General features: G+C 39.2%; 1 protein-coding gene across 1 annotated transcript; it reads left to right on the plus strand.

The window, feature by feature from the left end:
* The first annotated feature begins 4,561 nt into the window (after positions 1 to 4,561).
* Positions 4,562 to 6,683, plus strand: LOC129767892 (WD repeat-containing protein CG11141). Its single transcript, XM_055769146.1, has 2 exons — positions 4,562 to 4,970; positions 5,029 to 6,683. The coding sequence occupies exons 1-2, from the start codon at positions 4,773 to 4,775 to the stop codon at positions 6,277 to 6,279; spliced, it is 1,449 nt and encodes a 482-aa protein (XP_055625121.1). The 5' UTR covers positions 4,562 to 4,772; the 3' UTR covers positions 6,280 to 6,683.
* The last annotated feature ends 14,795 nt before the right edge of the window (positions 6,684 to 21,478 follow it).

The following is a 21,478-nucleotide window of genomic DNA, read 5'->3' on the forward strand; positions in this document are numbered from 1 at the left end:
CAAATTCATCCCTTGTTCCAGTATCCATATTCGTTTTAGATCTGGAGAGATACGGGGTTTGACGAATCTTATAATTTTCCATAAGTTTCTAGCCTGCTTGTGGAAGCCGTTAAGTTTGTACCGCTTGGGTCTGAAGACTTCAGATTTCCTGGCATTGGCATTTGGAGTTTTGAGGTTCCTAGGTTTTACGGTCCCAGATCTTCTTTGAATACCCTGGAGTTTTTCTAAGTTGTGATTTGGCGTTGCTTTAGATTAGTTTCGCTTAGCCTAGTTTCGTCAAATCTGAAGTTTATAGCAAAGTTTTCACTTGCGAGTAGACGCATGGAAGCTTCGTCGACTGTTAGCGTCCAGTCCGCGTGAATTTCATTGGGATTAGTGCATTGATGATCAAGCTGTAAAATATATTTTTCTAACGAAAGACATTAATGTAATTTTGATTATTCGCTTTACAGGAACCCCAATATTCATGATTTTTTTTTCTGTTCTTCAGTTTTCTGGAAAATGATAGAAAATACAAAAATTGAAAGGAGGTTCAATCCAATGTTTTTTTTTCCTACATCACAATGTGTATTCTTTTATCAAAGTAATACTGTAGTTGCTGTATTTCCGGACATAGTTGTTTAAAACCGATTTTTTACCCAATAAAGTTATACAAAATTGAATGAAATTTATAGTATGTGGTAGCTAAGAATCTAAGCTATCATTTGATGCCAAAACCTTACCATATGGATGCTTTCCAAAGCTTGGCATAAAATGAGTTAGATCGCTTGAGTACTCGCCATTTATCAGTGGAGAGATTTTCGTTTTGAGTCTCTCGTGGCTGAATGTTGCGCTTTGTAGGAAAAGAGCATGAATAAATTCTTGACGCGGTATACTTTTTGCGTCTAAAGCAACCAGTTTCATGTCATCTTCCTCGGTTATACTGGGTACCACTTTCTTCAACCATTCCGAAGTTTTCTGGTCTTTGCAGGAAAGGACTAGACAACCTGACTTGTACGAGCAGTTAAAAAAAATTTGGGTGTCACCAGTTCGTTTCTTTGTTGCTCAATTGCAATCAGTAGAGCATCCTGAATGGAATTTAACTGAGCTGTTGATAGGTCAGTCTAGGGATAGTTCTCCGAGAGTGTTCCAATTCTGATTTGCTCCAATGCCTCCTGAAGGGGATTCCAGATTCAACAGTGGTTTTTTGTCGATATCTCTTTTTTGCTGATTCAACCTCACTCGATTGCGGAGCAGAGATTTTGCTTCGGTTTTTCAAGAATCGGGTTTCCTTCACAGATCCTCCGATCCTCGGGTTTTGTTGGTCCAGAGAAATACTGACTCAGTGTTTGCTGCCGAGCTTCCTTTGCAAGAATCCCAGCTACAACCAGGTTCTTCAGCTTCCGCTTTTGACCCTTGGTGAGGTTTTTTTTTCCACGGAGTATGGAATAATCTACCACATTAGATCCAGTTTTTGTAGTGAGTTTACTTTCGTCACTCTAATCTTCTGGCGACTCACAACGAGGATGGAAGAGGAGCAGGACTGAACAACCGCAGGTGTGGCGCTCCGTACTACATCCTCTTCTACACTGCCGGAACCCGAAAATTTTTATTATTTGGATTATTCATTGAAGCACCACGAGTTGCGCGGTAAAGAAGGTCAGCTGCATCAGTGATCCGCTTGATGCAGAAGGAGCGAACGATACTGTGGAGGGCGCCTTGGTGCTCCACAGGCTCCGTTAACGGCAGGGTTAAACCACAAACTTTGGCTTAAGGATTTATCCATTTCTTTCTTTCCATAATAACCATGGATAACTGCTATTACAACCATCCTTCTTAGGAGCTTTGTACCCACTGCTCTGGTTCTCAATTGTTTTAGGTTCTTTTTTGGACATGCTACTATTGAGATCCGTCATTCGCAGGCGGGGTGAAACTTTTTGTTATAGTCTATGGTTCATGATTTGCCTTACAAAGAAAGAAATTTGATAAATAAAAATTTACACGGAATCGGTAGGTTTTTTTTCTTATAAAGGTATAGAACTCTAAGATTTCCACATTTTGTGTGCTTAGTTCGATTTGCCGTTTCATTATAACGTGATAAAACGCTACTCCAGAGAATCTGACCAGTGCGCGAACACGTTTGATGCGCTTCATGGGCCGGTAGAAATAATCTATTTCTTAAAAAAATCGATGCCAACCCGAATCCAAAAAATGAGGTCATAATGTCGCGTTTTGCCGCGTAATGCATTGACAGTGAATTTCGAGAATGTGCGGTTCCATACCCAGCAAACATTAAATCGTATAATTTTGCACGTGCCAAGTCTTACAAGAAATCCGAATAAATCATAATCGCATATAATATCAATCAAAGTATCTATCGTGTATATTTGAAATCGCATAAAATGTAAAAACTCGATTTTATATACCATTATTGATAAGTCGCATATCGGTATAATAAACATCAATTTTATGATGTACATTGTCGTAAAATATATTTGATCCGCATCATATGCGTATATTACGCTGATGCAGTTTGTGTGTCGTATAAGCGTATAATTTAAATCGATTCAGTACTGTAGTAAATCGTGTTGCATGCTGAAGAAAATCATGAAACAGTAAATCATATTAGATCCTAATAAAGAACATATTACATCATATTGAAATGTCAATGAAATGCTGATGCACTCGAAAGTTTTAACCGCTGTTGAATTAAATTTCAGATAGCCGCGCGATAAGCTGGTGGATGATAATCCAGACGACCGGAGTTCGAACCCACATAGGAGCAGTTTTCACATTTTCACATCAATCTGTGTCTTTTAAACATTCATATTCCACTCCCAACACAAGTCAATCAAACAATTATTATTTCTACAAACATAAATACTCATATATAAAAATGGCGATTCGTGAGGCTATAATAAACATTTCACAAACATATTTTACGCCATTTGTTTTTTTTTCATGTCTGTTATAAATCGTATATGAGTATAGCAAAAGTCGTATTTGGTGCTTTGACAATTCATGAATATATTCATATTAGATCGCAAATCAATTTCAACATAATCGCTATTATAGCCGGTCAAAGTTGCATATTCATCCAAACAAATTCGGTAAGCATTTGCCATGTATGTATATGGCTTCCACTTTTGCATGCATATGCCAGTTAGGCGCATTATATGCCAACCAAATTTTAGGGCATATGATGTTATATATACGCTTGTTATGCGATTTAATGTTTGCTGGGTATACAGTGATACAAACTCGAAATCGTACGCCACTATACAAATCTCTTTTTCCTTCTTTTGAAAGTCGAAAACAAGCTTTTGGAATATTCTATTCAGATAGTGTCATAGTGTCATATGAGAGTGAAAAGGATTGTTATCTGTTTTCAGAATAGCAGTTTTTATTTCTCTAAAAATGGCGAATGTATGCAAATTGGCTTAAACTCATATTGGTATGGTGGTTGAAATTTCAATTCGTTTTCAAAGGCGTTGATTAATTTTTGAATTCCATTTTTAGTATGGTAACTCTTGTTCATTGCAACATTGCCTCAAGCCGTTATATGAGTTTTTTTTTGTACTCGGAAGGAATATTCATCCATTCATTCATCAAGTTGTTTTTAAAATCGTTATTTTTAGAAATTTGATTGTTTCTAACTTTCTTGCCCAGATCACTTTAGTTTTTTACTGGAATTGATGTCGGGAGATTGTGGAGGAGTATCAATAACATTTGAGCAATTGTAATTTAATCATATGCGAACTTTACGTGTATTGTGCGTTGGGTCATTGTCTTGGTAAAACTACTTCATCCCATTTTGTTGACACTTTGCTTCATATTACAGCTTTCTTGCACGGGTTTCAGCAACCAGATTTTGTTTCAGTCTCCCATTCGAGTGTTGCTGACATGATACGATAGCAAGCCTTCTCGCATACAAATTCGCCGAACCGTAATGTGGCTCGTCTTGAACTTTTTCGCCAAATCCCGCAAGGAGATGATTGTTGTGGACCGCTCGTATCACCTTTACTCGTAGGTTCCAGTCATATGTTCCTCTGCGGCCACCTCTACGCCTGATTGTTTATGTTTATAGTCGATTTTGGAAATTTCAGGAATTTTGGAATCCTGACTACGGCTGGTTCTCAACGTGGGCGTGCCGAATTTCGTGTTCCATCGTCGATAACTTTTGAATGTGTCCTTCGTCGTGTTCCCGTTCCCTGCACAATTGTTTTTTCAAAATATTAGTGTCCACATGGATGTAATCTATTCGACCTACCCCTCTCCCTCACCGTGGACATTTTTGTAACCCCTACCTCCTAGTAGTCCACGTAGCATGCGGACGGCCCCTTTGCTGGATGTCCCTTATCAATCATAATCAATTCGGCTCATATTTTAAATAATTGTTCTATGTTAAATTTTTTTTGAAATTTGAAAATTTACGATGATATTTCTCAAAAATTGAAGATGTTATAAAATTTTTGCGTTATAAATTAAACAAGTTCAAATGTTTTACTTTTAGCGTGTGCCGCACGTGCTACTGTTATGTCGAAGTTGACACTTTGTTCTTTTTTTTGTTATATCAAAACAATGCGCAGTCTCCCTTTTCCCCATGATAATATTGGACCACTTTTCGAAGGTGCCGAGCGAGTTAGAAGTTCTGTTATCAACGGGAGTTGTCGTCAGGCATATGAGTCATTGAGCATGAATTTGTGCAGAACGTAAATCTGAATGTAGAACCAGCGCTTGATTCGCTTCGACTGAATTGGCCGCACCGCAATCGTAAATAAACGCAACAAATAATGGATCTTCGCGAGTGGTCTCCACTGGTGCAATTGGTTAACGAGCTTCCCGGTACTGTGCAGCGCGGTCTAATGTTTCACGATGTTTCGATCACTTGCGTGGATCTGGTGGAAGAATTCATGGCGCTCGGAACCAACGTGGGCATAGTATTTTGGTACAACCGGAAGACTAGCACCGTGAATCGATTGCATGCTGAGGTGAGCTTTGCTTTATGATGGGCTCTGTTGTCAATATAAATTTGTTTGACGCTTGTAGGGTTCAATGCACTTGACCTGTGTGCGAATAATCTCAACGGTCGAGTTCATGGTAGCAGCCGGGTGCGATCAGGGAAACGTTAATATATTTCAGATATCCAAAGAAGCTCCTCCCGATGTGTGTGCAGAGTTACTGTTAAAAGTGAAACCAATTGAACGATACATACTTCGGGGATTCCATAGGTCCGGTATAACAAGTCTTGCCTGGTCGAAGAATGGAATGAAACTATTTTCTGGGGACACAGCGGGAGCGATTGTTTTGACGTTGATTAACTATCAATCAAGGACGTGTGAATCTCAGGAAATTGTTAATGAGAAATACGAGGTTGTTCAAATGTGTCTACGGAAGGACAAGCTGTTGGTTTCAACGACTTATCGGACTGTGGTTTGCACTCAGGAAGATCCCAAAAAGTGGCGCGTTACCCAGGTTGGGAAGAAGGATCGAAAGCTGTTAAGTTTTTTTGGGGCAATTTTTCACGAATATCATAAGGAGGTCAAAATAATTTCCACCCGATCAGGGTTTCGCTTGTGGGTGTCCGATTTCGAAGGCGATGTTGCACATACACTTATTTTCAAAGAGTTGATGAAGACTCCCACTCAGGAGATCACAATGCTGAACCCTAGTAAATATCCTATAAGAATTCCAACGACGTTTGGAATACTCCATACATTCCAAGAAAAGTATGTACTTTCTGTGGCCAATGACATGCTTTTTGTGCTGGACTTGGATCAGATGAAGGTCGTTGCTTCACTAACACGTGCGCGACGGATTATGGACATTGCGGTTTATAAACATGAGATCCTCATACTGGAAAGCCCACGCTCCCTAATACGCCTATCTACACTTCCGGATAGTAGTCAAGCAACGATACTGTTCAAAAATGTTGAACTATTCGCCACCAGTGATAGCGACAGCCAAATTGTGGTAGCTGACGAATGTCTCGAACACGAACCGGAAGCCAGCAGTGATGGTGGCCACCACAATACGAGTGGAGTTGAAGATCAACGTAACCGTGACATCGCTGGTGGAGGACAACCGCCGGAAGAAAGCTCATCAAGTGCGGCGCATCATATAGTAACGCATCTCAAAAAGCTGGAACTATTCGAAACGCTCAATGAACTGAAGTACGACGAATCGATACTGTTTAAAAGCGGACGGAAGACGAAGCGGAAGCATAAAACGAAAATCAATCCCATCGTTGAGATTGGACAGATACCGAAGGAGTTTGAGAATGGAAACGATGCTAACTGAGGCGCAACGGTCAAGTTTTGGTTTTTGTTATGAAGTTTATATTTTTTTAGTTCGGCACTTAACGGTAGTCGTTTAAGGCGAATGTCTCAAACAGTTTCATTTGGGTAACTCAAACCAATGTGCGTTAGTATGTCTTTCAAACAGGACTAAGGAACATAATTATGCATTTGTCGAAATGTATCAATCCAAATATGACGGTAATGTTTGTTTTTCAAAAAGAGGCGGAACATGTATAATTATAGGAATAAAAAGGACGAGGTCTCTCAAGCACACGCACGCATTACGAACTGAATTAAAGACTTTATTTGTTATGGCTTTGAGCTTTTAGTTAAGTAGGTAATATACATGTTTAGTACTAGTGACAAATACCGGGTAATAAAATATTGCGAAACATTGCGCGAATATCTGGTGACAAAAGCAGTTTTCCATTTAGTAAGTTCTATTTTTCTTTCAGGTTTGTTGCGTCGTTTGAACTAAAATGCTCAAATGTATCAATGTTTTGTTTTTTTCTAATCGTGTCAAAACACTTATTTAATTGTACAGGATCAAAAAGTCCAGTTGAATGCAAGACTTTTCAATATCCGTTTGTGGATTCAAACCATTGGCCGTCCTATCTTTTAACGTTTGCATCCCCAATGGAGAGCTTTTGACGTGGGACTACGTCTAACCGGAAGATATGGGGGGTAAAATGAAAACCTAAACACAGAACATGCAGGATAAAATGAAAGATTTCAAATGATTATAACTCGACCATTTCTTAATAGATCGAAAAGATGTTTGCATCAATTGTTAGGAAACGCATCTTTCACAATTATTAAAATGTTATTTATCTGAGATAAGCAATTGGATAACTTTAAAATGTCAAGCGCTATTTAAACACTCCAACTGCCCCGTTTTGATTTACCCGATTTACGGATTCCCCAACACATACTTGAAAACTGAGGAGCCTGGAAAAATCATCATTTCAGATACTAGAGGCGAATGAACTTTTTTTGAAGTAAAAAGTATAAATTTAAGTAATTGATTTATGTACTTCTGTACCCGCATGTTTTTTTTTTGCGCTCCGTAATGTGCTTTCCTAACACAAACTACAAAAGCGGTTAGGGGAGGTGCGAGTAGAACGGACAGTGGAGGTATAATGGACAGGTGATTGATTTGTATAGTCGCATTAAGAATTTCAAATAACCCCTTCTACATGCTATTCTGTAATATTTAAACCATCCTATAACAACGAATACTGATCGATAGTGGAATAGGGAAAACAAAAACCGAAAATCGAAAATGACTCCGTGTATGGATGTAATTTTTGCGGCTTCGATATTAAGCTTTCTGAGTGGTTTGCTTGCAAAATTGAATTCGCTGATGGTTATATCTCGGTTTGTGAGTTAACAGAGAAGCGATGTTAGGTATGTACGGAAAGTAAATTCATTCGTGAGTGGTTAATTTAAATTATTGAAATAATCGCACTGGTGGGGGTGAAATGGACAATCACATCCAACGCATGATGAAAAGTGAAGGGAAGAATATTCAATATTTAATTTAAGGTGAAGGTGGAAGCTAGCCACAAATGGCTGCCACAATAGCGCTCATTTCTTTCATTTCCTCCCTCACACCTCGCCCAAAAATCAATAATTTTGCGAAACAGTGTGAAGACAATGATCGTTTTCGCTCACTTCCCACCAAGTAATATCAACCAAACTCTAATCGATTACTCACAAGATATTAAATTTCCATCTGCTGTCGCATTATATAGTGAAAAACGTCGGAAAAATCTAGCTAGGGCTCTGAAAGTTAAATTTTCAATTTTCGGCAATGGTTTTGTTTGTATTGGTGAAAGCATCGTTATTTTTTCGACACTGATGCCAGACAACATCATCGGAATAGCTATAAAAACCACACAATAAAATGTTATTCCTGAGTCATAGCGTTTCATGTCATGAAAATCAATAGAATAAAATTGTGTTGATATTAATGCAATTATTATTTTTACGTTTAATAGGTCTATAATATTAGTTTTAGCAACTTTAACATTGGTGAGGCAAATTGTATTGTAGAGCTCGGAACACTGCCACGGCTGTCTATGCTTTCAAAAATAGTAAACGGAAAAGTATTACATTCAATCAAAATGCCTCGGCCAACGAAGAGAAGGGTTAAGACTCTCCAAGGTGAATATGTGAAAACAATACAGTCAAGGAAGGAAAATATTAAGGAATTATCAACATCGAGTTACTTTGCGGAAGAACTTGTCAATACCAAAAGAGCTCCAATTTGCATGTGTTATAAATTTGCTCATGTTACCCTCGCGTATAATCAGAACTTCATATGCAAATGCAACTTCTATATATATTTATATTGACAATTATTCATCGGAACACATCGTTCATACATTTTACTTTAGTATTGAATTGTTATTTTTTTCAAATGTATTCAAAGACTCGTGTCAATGAGGCGCCACACGGTCTGATAAGTGAATTGATCTATTTACGTGTGCTTTGCTCTTCTCTCACAAACACTATTGCCTCATTTTTACACGTGGTTTTATCTATACTACTCAATGGCTTCCTCCCACCTTCACGTTAACTTAAAAAGTTTTTTTTTTATTTCTATTGATTTCTTTGTTTGTTCTATTTCAGTGAGTGGAAATACAAACACTGAGAGAGAGCGAAATTATTTCGCTCGCGAGCGATAAACTTCTACGCTTCGTATATTATGAACCTGTTCATATTCCCCCCACTACATGTCCATTATACCCGCATTGGTAAAAATTTTCTACTTTTCGGCTTGTTTTAATTTCAGTAAAAACAGGAAGTGGGTTATATCTATGGTATAACCGCAAGGGTGACGTAGGACTATCGTTGATTTAGAGATCATTTGTATGAAGTTGAATCTGAATTCATTCTGAATGAATGAATATTTGGAGAACTTCGAAAACGAGAGCGTTACGTTGGAGGCACAAGGTTTTATGCATCCAATATTGGATACGGAAATATCCTACTGATGGGGAAGAATAATCTTCAGAAGCTATCCTGTTGATTGCGATTGATTGAAAAATCACAAAACCTAATGTATTTGGTCACAGTGTTACATGGATAGAAAACATTAAAATAAACTCTTTCACATGAATATATTTTGAAAATTCCCAAAGGAACTGGCAGATTATTTTCCAGCAATGATTAGATCTTTCCGGAACTTTCTCGATGCTGAATGGCATCCTAACGGAAAGAGTTCTGCGCGTGTATGTGTCGATCCTTCGCCATCCACCTCCTCCAGCACGTTAGGCAACGATGTTGTCTTGTCGATGTCCTCACGAAAAATGAATGTGTCTCACCACCAGAATATCGCTTAAGTATGCTTTTTGTGTGTGATTGAATCGAGAGAAGGTGTGGTTTACGATGGCAATTTGGAAGGCAAACTAGAGGGGAATGAACTCTCTGAGCTCGGAACTTTCGGCGACTGAGCAATAATCGATTGCGGGCGCATACAATATTGAATACGGAAATATCCTACTGATGGGGAAGAATAATCTTCAGAAGCTATCCTGTTGATTGCGATTGATTGAAAAATCACAAAACCTAATGTATTTGGTCACAGTGTTACATGGATAGAAAACATTCAATTAAACTCTTTCACATGAATAAATTTTGAAAATTCCCAGAGGAACTGGCAGATTATTTTCAGTAACGATTAGTTATTTCCACATTTTCCTCGATACTGGAAGCCCACCAGTGGTTAATACCAACTCGATAACCACCTGTTAATAGCACTTGATTGAAACATATTTGGTCACAGTGTTACATGGATAGAAAACATTCAATTAAACTCTTTCACATGAATATATTTTGAAAATTCCCAAAGGAACTGGCAGATTATTTTCCAGCAATGATTAGATCTTTCCGGAACTTTCTCGATGCTGAATGGCATCCTAACGGAAAGAGTTCTGCGCGTGTATGTGTCGATCCTTCGCCATCCACCTCCTCCAGCACGTTAGGCAACGATGTTGTCTTGTCGATGTCCTCACGAAAAATGAATGTGTCTCACCACCAGAATATCGCTTAAGTATGCTTTTTGTGTGTGATTGAATCGAGAGAAGGTGTGGTTTACGATGGCAATTTGGAAGGCAAACTAGAGGGGAATGAACTCTCTGAGCTCGGAACTTTCGGCGACTGAGCAATAATCGATTGCGGGCGCATACAATATTGGATACGAAAATATCCTACTGATGGGGAAGAATAATCTTCTGAAGCTATCCTGTTAATTGCGATTGATTGAAAAACCACAAAACCAAATGTATTTGGTCACAGTGTTACATGGATAGAAAACATTCAATTAAACTCTTTCACATGAATATATTTTGAAAATTCCCAAAGGAACTGGCAGATTATTTTCAGTAACGATTAGATATTTCCACATTTTCTTCGATACTGGAAGCCCACCAGTGGTTAATGCCAACTCGATAACCACCTGTTAATAGCAATTGATTGAAACATATTTGGTCACAGTGTAACATGGATAGAAAACATTCAATTAAACTCTTTCACATGAATATATTTTGAAATTCCCAAAGGAACTGGCAGATTATTTTCAGTAACGATTAGATATTTCCACATTTTCCTCGATACTGGAAGCCCACCAGTGGTTAATGCCAACTCGATAACCACCTGTTAATAGCACTTGATTGAAACATATTTGGTCACAGTGTAACATGGATAGAAAACATTCAATTAAACTCTTTTACATGAATATATTTTGAAAATTCCCAGAGGAACTGGCAGATTATTTTCAGTAACGATTAGATATTTCCACATTTTCCTCGATACTGGAAGCCCACCAGTGGTTAATGCCAACTCGATAACCACCTGTTAATAGCCGCGCGTGTATGTGTGTGTAGCGATGTCTTCCCAGGGAACCGTTTGTGGCATCACTCTCCTCCTGATAGATTCCCTTCTGGCCTAAGGTGCACAAACAGGCTCTTGGTGACACCGTTCATCCGCGCTTTCATGATAAATAAAGAGCTTCACCGCAACAGCGACAACATGCTCCAATCGCTGTTCAATTAGAACTGAGTGGATTCCCGAGCGCCGCTCGCTTATATACCGATTGGTGATTTCAATAGCCTGTTTTGAAAGCAATTTTAAGACTATTGAAACAAGTTTTTGGATCAAAAAGTAACAAGTATATAACGCGTAGACATTTTATCTTTCGAAAGAAGTGTTTATCATACCATTTCGTTCAGTTGTTTAGGAGCTATTAACGCTCAAAATCTCGGTCTCCGGCGTAACGCTTTCGTTTTCGAAACTTTGATTTTACACCCCGGTATAGAAATGAAAGACGTAGTCCTACGTCAAAACATGGAAAAACATTTGTCCAATCCTTTCGAAAACCAGTATATTAAACTGAAAGAAACTGCTTTTATGTTTTGTGAAACATGAGTTTCCAAAGATACAATTGAAGGTCTTCTTAACATGTTCGTCTTATCCCCACTTCCCCTACGAACACAACGCTTTGGCTCGGTTAGAAAACAGATCTAAACATTATGCACAGGCATTTTTTGGTTGATAATTTCATCAAATTAGTTCAATATGCTTTCAATCTCTCTCTCTTGTGGTACCTATTTTATTGAAAACATAAAAGATTATCGAATACAAATGATCTTCAATTAAAGCGAATTCGAATCAAACTTCGGACACTATTTATGAAAAAATTAAATTTCGGACAGAGTGAATTCGAATTTCGGACACTCTGAGCTTGAGCTTGAGCTTCAGCTTGGGTAGACTGTACAATTCGTAGTTGCTCTCCGTGATTGACCTGAACCAACCAAATTGCACAAAGAACACACAGAATGACGCTTGGGACTAGCAAATCATTCTCGTTGTGCAATTCTCGGTGATTCGAGCTTTGAATGGTCAATAACGACGCCGGCCACGTCCTTACAGTCACCAGGGGAAGGGATGGAATGTTAGTATGATGTTCGCCGCCTTAAGGCCAGAAGGGTCGCCTCTATAGCGTGGTTCCCTAGCGTTTATCATGGAAGGGATAGTTGTTAGTGGGAATGGTTAAGAACAATCAGGATTCACTGTGGTAAGTGATGTGATTATGTAAACGGAAACTATCGACCATTCGACGAAACGAAAATCCAAAAATCTCATGTGACACTGCCACGTAGATTATCTTTATGTATCCTAAAAAGGAAAAGTTGTAAAAATCATTGGATCATCTATATATTCTACTATTCATCGCACGTATTTTTAATTGAAATTCTGGGAAACCTGAGAAGGTAGTTGATGAAACTTCTCTAAAACACGAAAATTTAAAGAACAATACACAAAACAAAACTCAAGCCACTGAATTCCAATAATTGACGCAAAAAATATGAGACGTAAATGACAAATTTAAAACATAAAATCCCAATAACGAGTATGTATTTCTCGAGGCAAGTATGAATTTTCGACAATCGAATATATACTTATCATTATTAAAGTGTCTTAGAAATCTTTGGATGCATGTGTACAAAATATTTATATCGTTCAAAGTTCATCCCACTAGCCAACTATAATTCAAACACTGAAAGCAAACAAACACAGCACCACGATAAAAACTTTCCCAAGCTTAGAACCTCGTTAACCCCTTCCCGTATTATTTAATACGTTACACATCAAGTGATTTCACTAGCCTGCTGAGCGTTCTAGCGCCCTATGTTATGCAAGTACCCATGAGTGAGACTCGATGTTGTACGGGAAAGGGTTAATGTACGGCTGGATCCAAATCCATGGAGCGTATTTTATCTGCCATATGGCAACAGAACCCCTGCATTTACATGTATTGTAGTATGTGTATGAGAATGAAAATAATTGAAAACTTAGCTCCAGCACCAACTCATCATGTTGCACTTTCTGCAATTTCTCTTATGGTGGTATTCACTCATATGGTTTCACTACGATACGCACACCATCACGCACCTCGATTAGCACGAAGTAAAACACATATACAGAACTGCACGAACATGCTTCAACCGGTTCGACAAATGATTACATCAGCGGTCTTCGTCATGAAAAAAAAAACTTGAAATTCGGAATCATTTTATGAAATTCCACATGACGACACTACACTATTGCAGGAAAAGACACTTCCTACTTAAGTAGTAGATTTCCTGTAAGTGGAACCACACTTTTTCACCGGAGAACGCTATATTTCCACAGCAAAAACGGAGCTACCGAAAACACGTCTGCTCACGACGAATGACCAAGATTCTCTCTGAATTCGAATTTCGGACACTCTGTTTCCATAACGTTTCTTGTCGTTTTAAGCTCAATTTATATTCCTGTACATTTACTAATGCAATAAAATCATCAAACATGCGAAAATAGCAGCGACTTGCTCTGTATAAAAATGTACCGCAACCTTCTATGGACACACAAATGTCTTGACATTGTCTACAACCATTGATGGCTTGTAAACTTGTAATAAAACTTTCACTACAGCATATAAATGCACATAAACCATCGAAAAAAACTAAATGGACAAAAACTTCGTCAAATATGCTTCATTCCATATACCGCAAAAAAAAAATCCCACACAAGAACAGAAAACCGCACAGAACAAATAGCACAAAAAAAACTGCACAAAAATAGGTTTTGCTGTACTTGTTTTTTGTAATTAACTTTGTGATAACTTTTGTGATAATTTCAACCATTTACTTCCTCTATTTCCCCCCCAAAATACCTGTCGTTTATTGATGTTTCTTTATGTTGTAGCTTCATGGCTTAAAATACCTTAAGGGTTATATTGCTTAAATGATAATTATATATTTGATGCCAAGTTATTTGTTGTTCAAAGTAATAAAATAATTCAAGGTTATCTGTTTCAACTCAGTTTCACTTTTCCTTTCCTCAAGTTTTTGGCGCTTCGTCATTTCAAACTTCTTCGCAGGTTCTGCTTCTTTATTCAACATATCCCAGGACTCGCTTGTTTCCGCTGCAGGAGTAACGTGAAGTTTACTTTTACCATGAGTTGATGAGTTGCCAGAATACACGGCAGCATGGGGAGGAATCAACGTCGTTTCTTCTGTTAGAAGTTCATCTAGTTGCACATTGTCCACTAATTATCCAGAGTCCCTAATATCTATATGCTGGTCTGTAGTTGAAAAACATGTGTATTACACAGCTTGCAACTGAAACTGAATTCTCGTAGAAAATCGTACATCAAACTCATATGTTAATCATATTAATATAATATTCATATTCCTGTATTCTAATTTCTACAAAATGCAGATGCACTGCATGTTAGAGCAAAAATTGCTTTTGAAAATCGACCATCTGAAATGCGTGATTGGAAATCATCAATTGCTTGAGATTTTTTTTTATTGTTTGATTGTTTGTTTCATAAAATATATTATTTTATTCATTGTAAGGAATCGTCATGGAGTGCCCCAATCGATTAACTCAAAAATCTCGTAAATCCATCAGGAAATGACTGAGCAATAATTGTGAGCACAAGAGGAAGCTTGTTGTGAAAAAATGTCCAGTATTAAACCATCATAAAATGACTGATTAATAATCATTTTATGATGGATTTATGAGATTTTCAAACATCCAAAATCAGCATGCGACAGATAGCCTAACGTAATCTTACGTCAACTATGCGGTTGAGTCCCGGACACAACCCTCTTGTGACTTTTTTTGCCTTGCTCTTAAGTTGACGAGTTTGAATTCGTTAATGGGGACGTAGATATAAACGAATTAAAGCCCAGCCAATTTAAATTAGGTACGCATTCAATTGAATATATCTCAGAATCTCTCTAATTTAGAACAAAACGTTTTTGGAAGATTGTCGATCAGGCGTAGTGGTAACATCCGTACCTCTCATGTTTAAAATCACGAGTTCAATTGCCATTCCCGACATTCTTCCGAAATGGAGGTAAAGTGAAAAATCAGTAAGATGCAACATGCCCTGCCCATCGCACTCGTCCAGCCTTGGCGACTTTTCGGATGCTGGGTTCGCTGTCGAGTTGCACCAGTTCATGGTTCATCCTCCTTCTCTATACTCTGTTTTCCTGCACTCCACCGTATATTGTCCTGAGCACTCGGCGTTTGAAAACACCAAATCCTCGCGAATCCTTTTCGATCATCATCCATGCTTCGTGTCCATAGAGAACAACAGGTAGAATTAGGGATTTGTACATGGTACACTTCATACGGGGTCGGAGTTTGATGGATCTTAAGGGTTTGTGGAGCCAACAGTAGGCACGACTTTCGTGAATTATGCGTCTTCGTATTTTATGGCTGTTGTTGTTATCGGTTGTTATCAAAGGTAGACAAATTCCTCGAACTCGTCACCGTCATTCACAACACTACTACCAAGAAGGATTGTGTTACGATCAGCCCTCCTGCTATCATGCATTCAGTCTTCGACGCATTTGACCCAAGTACAATCAGCCCTGCTTCGCGTTTCAGTCGGGTATTCAAGTCAGCTACCGTCGCATGTGTTGTTCCGATTATATCCACGTCATCGGCGAAGCATATAAACTGACTAGAACTTTTGACGTAGGACTACGTCTTTCATTTCTATACCGGGGTGTAAAATCAAAGTTTCGAAAACGAAAGCGTTACGCCGGAGACCGAGATTTTGAGCGTTAATAGCTCCTAAACAACTGAACGTAATGGTATGATAAACACTTCATTCGAAAGATAAAATGTCTACGCGTTCTATACTTGTTACTTCCTGATCCTAAAACTTGTTTCAATAGTAAGACTTTTTCTTTTTCTTGATTTTCTTGATTGCTTTCAAAACAGGCTATTGAAATCACCAATCGGTATATAAGCGAGCGCCGCTCGGAAATCCACTCAGTTCAAATTGAACAGCGATTGGTGCATGTTGTCGCTGTTGTGGTGAAGCTCTTCATTTATCATGAAAGCGCGGATGAACGGTGTCACCAAGAGCCTGTTTGTGCACCTTAGGCCAGAAGGGAATCCATCAGGAGGAGAGTGATGCTACAAACGGTTCCCCGGGAAGATCTCGAAGCAGCCGCTACACACACACACACATACACGCACGGAATTCTTTCCGTTTGGATCGAGAAAGATCCGGAAAATAATCTGCCAGTAAACGGAATTCTTTCCGTTTGGATCGAGAAAGATCCGGAAAATAATCTGCTAGGAATTTAAAAATACATTCATGTGAAAGAGTTTATTTGAATGTTTTCTATCCATGTAACACTGTGACCAAATATGTTTCAATCAAGTGCTATTAACAGATGGTTATCGAGTTAGCATTAACCACTGGTGGGCTTCCAGTATCAAGGAAAATGTGGAAATATCTAATCGTTACTGAAAATAATCTGCCAGTTCCTCTGGGAATTTAAAATTACATTCATGTGAAAGAGTTTATTTTAATGTTTTCTATCCATGTAACACTGTGACCAAATACATTTGGTTTTGTGATTTTCGATCAATCGCAATTAACAGGATAGCATCTGAAGATTATTCTTCCCCATCAGTAGGATATTTCCGTATCCAATATTGGATGCATAAAACCTTGTGCCTCCAACGTAACGCTCTCGTTTTCGAAGTCCCCCAAATATTCATTCATTCAGAATGAATTTAGATTCAACTTCAAACAAATGATCTCTAAATCAACGATAGTCCTACGTCACCCTTGCGGTTATACCATAGATATAACCCACTTCCTGTTTTTAGAACGCAGTTTGACCATCACCAGGTCTGAATCGATGTTATCGCCACGATAGATTCTGACGCCGATGACATTCGAAAAGTGCCGACGTGGTCAATTTGTGTTTCTGTTTGCTGGATGATTTCCAGGTATGGAGGCTGAAGAAGGTGCTATGTATGGCCATATTCTTGGAGGCAGCGAAGTCGATAAATCTTAGGCCGTTTTCGTTGGCTCGCGGAGTTGGCGCGGAACCTACCAATTACCGGTCTGAACTCTTCCTCTCGGCCGACCTGAGAGTTCAAATCAACGATGACGATTTTTGTGTCATGTTTTGGTTAGCGATCGATCGATCGTAGCGTAGAATTCTTCTATATCGTCTTCGGTGCTAGCTAGATGGGAGCTGTGGAAGTTGATAATGCTGATGTTGAAGAAGTGGCCTCGCATCCTCAGTCTGCACATTTTTTCGGTGATCGGCCATAAGCCACCCGTTCCTGCATCTCCCCCATCACGATGAAAGCCGTACCCAGCAAGTGTTTGTTGCCACAGCTCTGGTAGATGGTGGAACCCCTTTGAAACGTTATCATCATCGAACTTTTCCGGCAGCGCTATGATGTTGAAATTGTGGACTCTCAATATTCCCGAAAGAATTCGGATACTTGCAGTTCCATATTCCGAGTTTTCAATCTCTAGTTGTTTTTTTTGCGATGGTCTAGTCCGATTTGTGCAACTTGGTTCCGCCGCTGGGAATCACCCATTGCACCCGAATCACGACTGCACGTCTTACTTTGTTGGCTGTTTGACTCTCTCTGACGAGAGCGGTTGTGATAATTGATCGAGCTCGAGACGGCATATAATATATGGTGGAATATGAGACGTCTTGCCTCACACATCCTCCTTCCTCTCCGCAAAAAGAATTCCAATGCCATAGAAAAAAGACGGGTGGGTAATGTCGGGGACATAACCGGAGTGACGTAGGACTATACAAACGGAACAGCTTTTGTTAAATATATATTTTAAATATATTGTTTTATTTTCTTCTCCTACGTGAATACCTACCTATCTACCTGAAAAATGGATTAGTTTACTGTTTACTCTTTATGAACATGTTGATGATTCTGAAAAGAACCTTTGGTGTTGTGTTTTTGTTATCACTCGATATTCCCATCTTGTTCGGTTAAACCTTCCTGTTTAGCTATTGTGTTTGCCACTCGTCACAGCTTTCACAGTTGGAAAATTTCTTCCTATCCAGCTTGTACATGTTGTTCAGTAAATTACATTTAATGCGACGTGCCGGAGAAACACTTTGCCACTCACTGAAACTAATTGTTGCCTTGATGAGCGCCGAACCGAAGCTGCTCTGTTCTTGATGCGGGTTTTCTGATTGTCGTGAGCAGCTTTGCAAGCCAACTCGAGCACTCCGACGGCCGAAACTCTATAATCGCTGCTAGGAATATTGGTGCTCCGGCACCAATCCGTTCGGCCTAGTTACCCTTGCGGAGCAATCAGTGAATGCGACCAACAGGGAACTGGAGACCTGCACGGTTCGAGTGAGACTTTGCCTTTCCCTTAACTTGTCCTCCTTTGTTACGTCCACGATGCCGATGCCGTACAACCACACGGGTTTACGGTTTGAAAGAAAATAAGATATTTTTTTGGGGTCCGCGTGTTTTATACTCTAGCGGTACACACTCACAGAATAGAGACAAATCGGCAGACTCAGCCAGAGTGGCGAGTCCAACGAGACGAACGAATGAGCGTTAAAAGGAAGCGATGGCAAAAAAATACATTCATTACGATTTGTTCGCTCGTTGGATTCACATGCAGGCTAAAAAGGGTCCTTTTCAGGATCACAAAATTATCTTCAATCTAAAGAGTTTATTGTTTTGTTATCACTCGATATCCCCATCTTGTTCGGCTAAACCTTCCTGTTTAGCGATTTGTTGCCACTCGCCACAGCTTTCACAGTTGGAAAATTTCTTCCCATCCAGCTTTGTGACATGTTGTACAGTAAATTACATTCAATGCGACGTGCCGAAGCGCCACTCAGTGTCGCATTGGAGGCGATTTTAACCTGTAATTGAACATTTGCGATGACAGTGGTACAGTGTCGACTTTCAATGTGGGGTCATAATTTGGATCTCTATGTTTACAAAAATGTCCAACTAAATAAGTCGCATTACATGTCCGTCCAATTAGCTAACTGTCGAACTAATTGTAAATTGCTGTACTTTCAATCTGGAAACAATTCAAGAATTGGTGAAAATTGAATAATCAGGAAAGTCCCCAACTATCAATAAGCTCAGAACAACTGCCAAATTCACATACTCATCAGATCCTGGCAAACAAATTATGAAAAATCAATTTGTGTTTTATTATTATTTTGGATAATGTTTTAGAAAGCATTGAACTGTATTTCGTAAACTCTTTTTTGGAAGGTTTAATGGCCCTGAAAAGCGCCTTGTTTTATGGAATGGTTCCAATTTAGACAACTTAGTACTCGTGGTTTTGAAAAAAAAAACCATTTCGAATGCCCTCGATGCCGCCTTGTTCTGGATTTGCCACCAACGCAGTTTGTATAAAGAACAAACTTTTTTCTTCTGGTACCTGATGCCGTTTTGCGATTGCGTTTGCCACTCGCCACTCGCTGCAACTGCCTGTTGTCTTGATGTCCACCGAACCAAATGTGTTCTGTTCCGAATGCGGGTTTTCTTATCGTCGCGAGCAGCTTTGCTAGCTAACTCGATCACTTCGGCGGCCGAAACTAAACACGGTTCGAGCGGGATTTTGCCTTTCCCTTCATTTTTCCTCCTTTACCATGTCCAGACATGGCTGCTTGGGTTGGTTTGTTGATGTGTTGTGATGCGAACCGATGTGGTGTACGGTTTGAATGAGAGTGATCGTTACGGAAGGAAGGAAGGTCTTGAATTATAGAGACTTTAAACTTTTGCAGTTCATTCGTCTCTAGCCTTGAGAAAGGCCCTTTGAAAACTCTGCTCTACTCTATTACTCTACTCCAGCGCTACCACCTCCGCCCTCTTGCCTTGAGAAAGGCACTCGATCCCTCGCCGTCCAGCTCGTCCAGCAACGATGTTGTCCAGTCGGTGTCCACACAAAGAATGATCGTTACGGCAGCGGAGCGGGGATTTTTAAGCTGACTGGCTGGCTCGAGAATTACGCATGTGTGAGACTGCGACCAATGTATCGTTAATTTTTTTCTTTTTCCTTTCCAAGCGTGCTTCATTCTATTTCGCTGCTGCCGCTGGTTGCCCGTTTTGGTCGGTACGATTTGAGGAGCACAAAATGGACCAATCAAAAATGGGCACATAGTGCATTTTGACAACGCTTGATATTTCACAATTATTCAATTATTTATCTCAAGAAAAATGAAATGTTATTCGTTATGATAGATGCGTAGATATATTTCCTATCAATTGATGCAAAAACCTTTGCGATCTATTGAGAAATGCTCGAGTTATAAGCGTTCCAAATCTTGCATTTTTTCCTACTTGTTCAGTGCCTAGATTCCCATTTCACCCCCTATATCTTCCGGTTAGACGTAGTCCTACGTCAAAAAACTTGTAATTGAGCACTTAACAAGTATTGAAGCTGTTAATTTGTTAATTTGAGATCGCCCAGTTTCATCCTATTCGCGAATAATACTTAGCATAACTTTCACCGTCAAATGGTGATCATTATCAGACTTCATTGTTCTTGGGAAGCCTTCTTGATCAGCATTCCACAGCATCCAACACTGTACTCTGATGCTCAAATTTTGTAGATTTAGCAGGTCGTGCAATGGTGCACCTGATTGGATTATCTATTATTTGATTATCGACATTCTGATATTCTGATATTCATCCAAGTTTCTTATATGGCCGGTCATGCCAATAGCAACGGTTTCCATATGCATTTTGGATCAAACTGTTTTACATTTCCTTTTCTGTGGTTCATTACGGAACAAATTGCACATTATTTTAGCCACTTATTTGCGTCAGAAGCCATTCCAGGTCACTACACCTGTCAACGGAGAAAACTCTCCAACTTGGCTTTAGGTGGATGTTTTGCGTGAGCTATCCCAAATGTGTATCCTTGAAGCTGTTGGAGGATGACGGCACAACCATTTCCCACTATGATTCCTCCCATGGAATCCAGATCGCCGCTACAGATTTGAATTTCATCAAGCTCATCGACCACGTTTGAGTTTCCATGGCATGAATAACGTTTCGTCTCGTTTCGTGCATTCACTAATTTCCTCCTCGGTAAGAAATTCATTATCCCTCAAATCTAAGTTCATATTGACTTATTTTTTTTGAAAAATACATTATCCACCAAGTGCCTTCCAAAGTGCCAAAGTATGAGAATTACTCCACTGTTTTCACTGCCGTGCTACTCCTCCTGCTGATTTTGAACATATTTTCTCTCAATTGCTGTGAATGATTTTCATGCAAACCTCATGAATCACTACAGTGCCCAATGCCTTAGGATATACATTTGGAGACAACATAGTTTTGTTCGACTCCGAACAGAATCCCAA

Source organism: Toxorhynchites rutilus, chromosome 2 (assembly GCF_029784135.1).
Source record: "Toxorhynchites rutilus septentrionalis strain SRP chromosome 2, ASM2978413v1, whole genome shotgun sequence".
Taxonomy (NCBI): domain Eukaryota; kingdom Metazoa; phylum Arthropoda; class Insecta; order Diptera; family Culicidae; genus Toxorhynchites; species Toxorhynchites rutilus.

Excerpts from the sequence above, each read along its gene's own strand:
- LOC129767892 (XM_055769146.1), top strand. The coding sequence starts at position 4,773 with ATGGATCTTCGCGAGTGGTCTCCACTGGTGCAATTGGTTAACGAGCTT. Across the intron at positions 4,971-5,028 it reads TGAATCGATTGCATGCTGAG|GGTTCAATGCACTTGACCTG; the intron begins GTGAGCTTTGCT and ends TGACGCTTGTAG.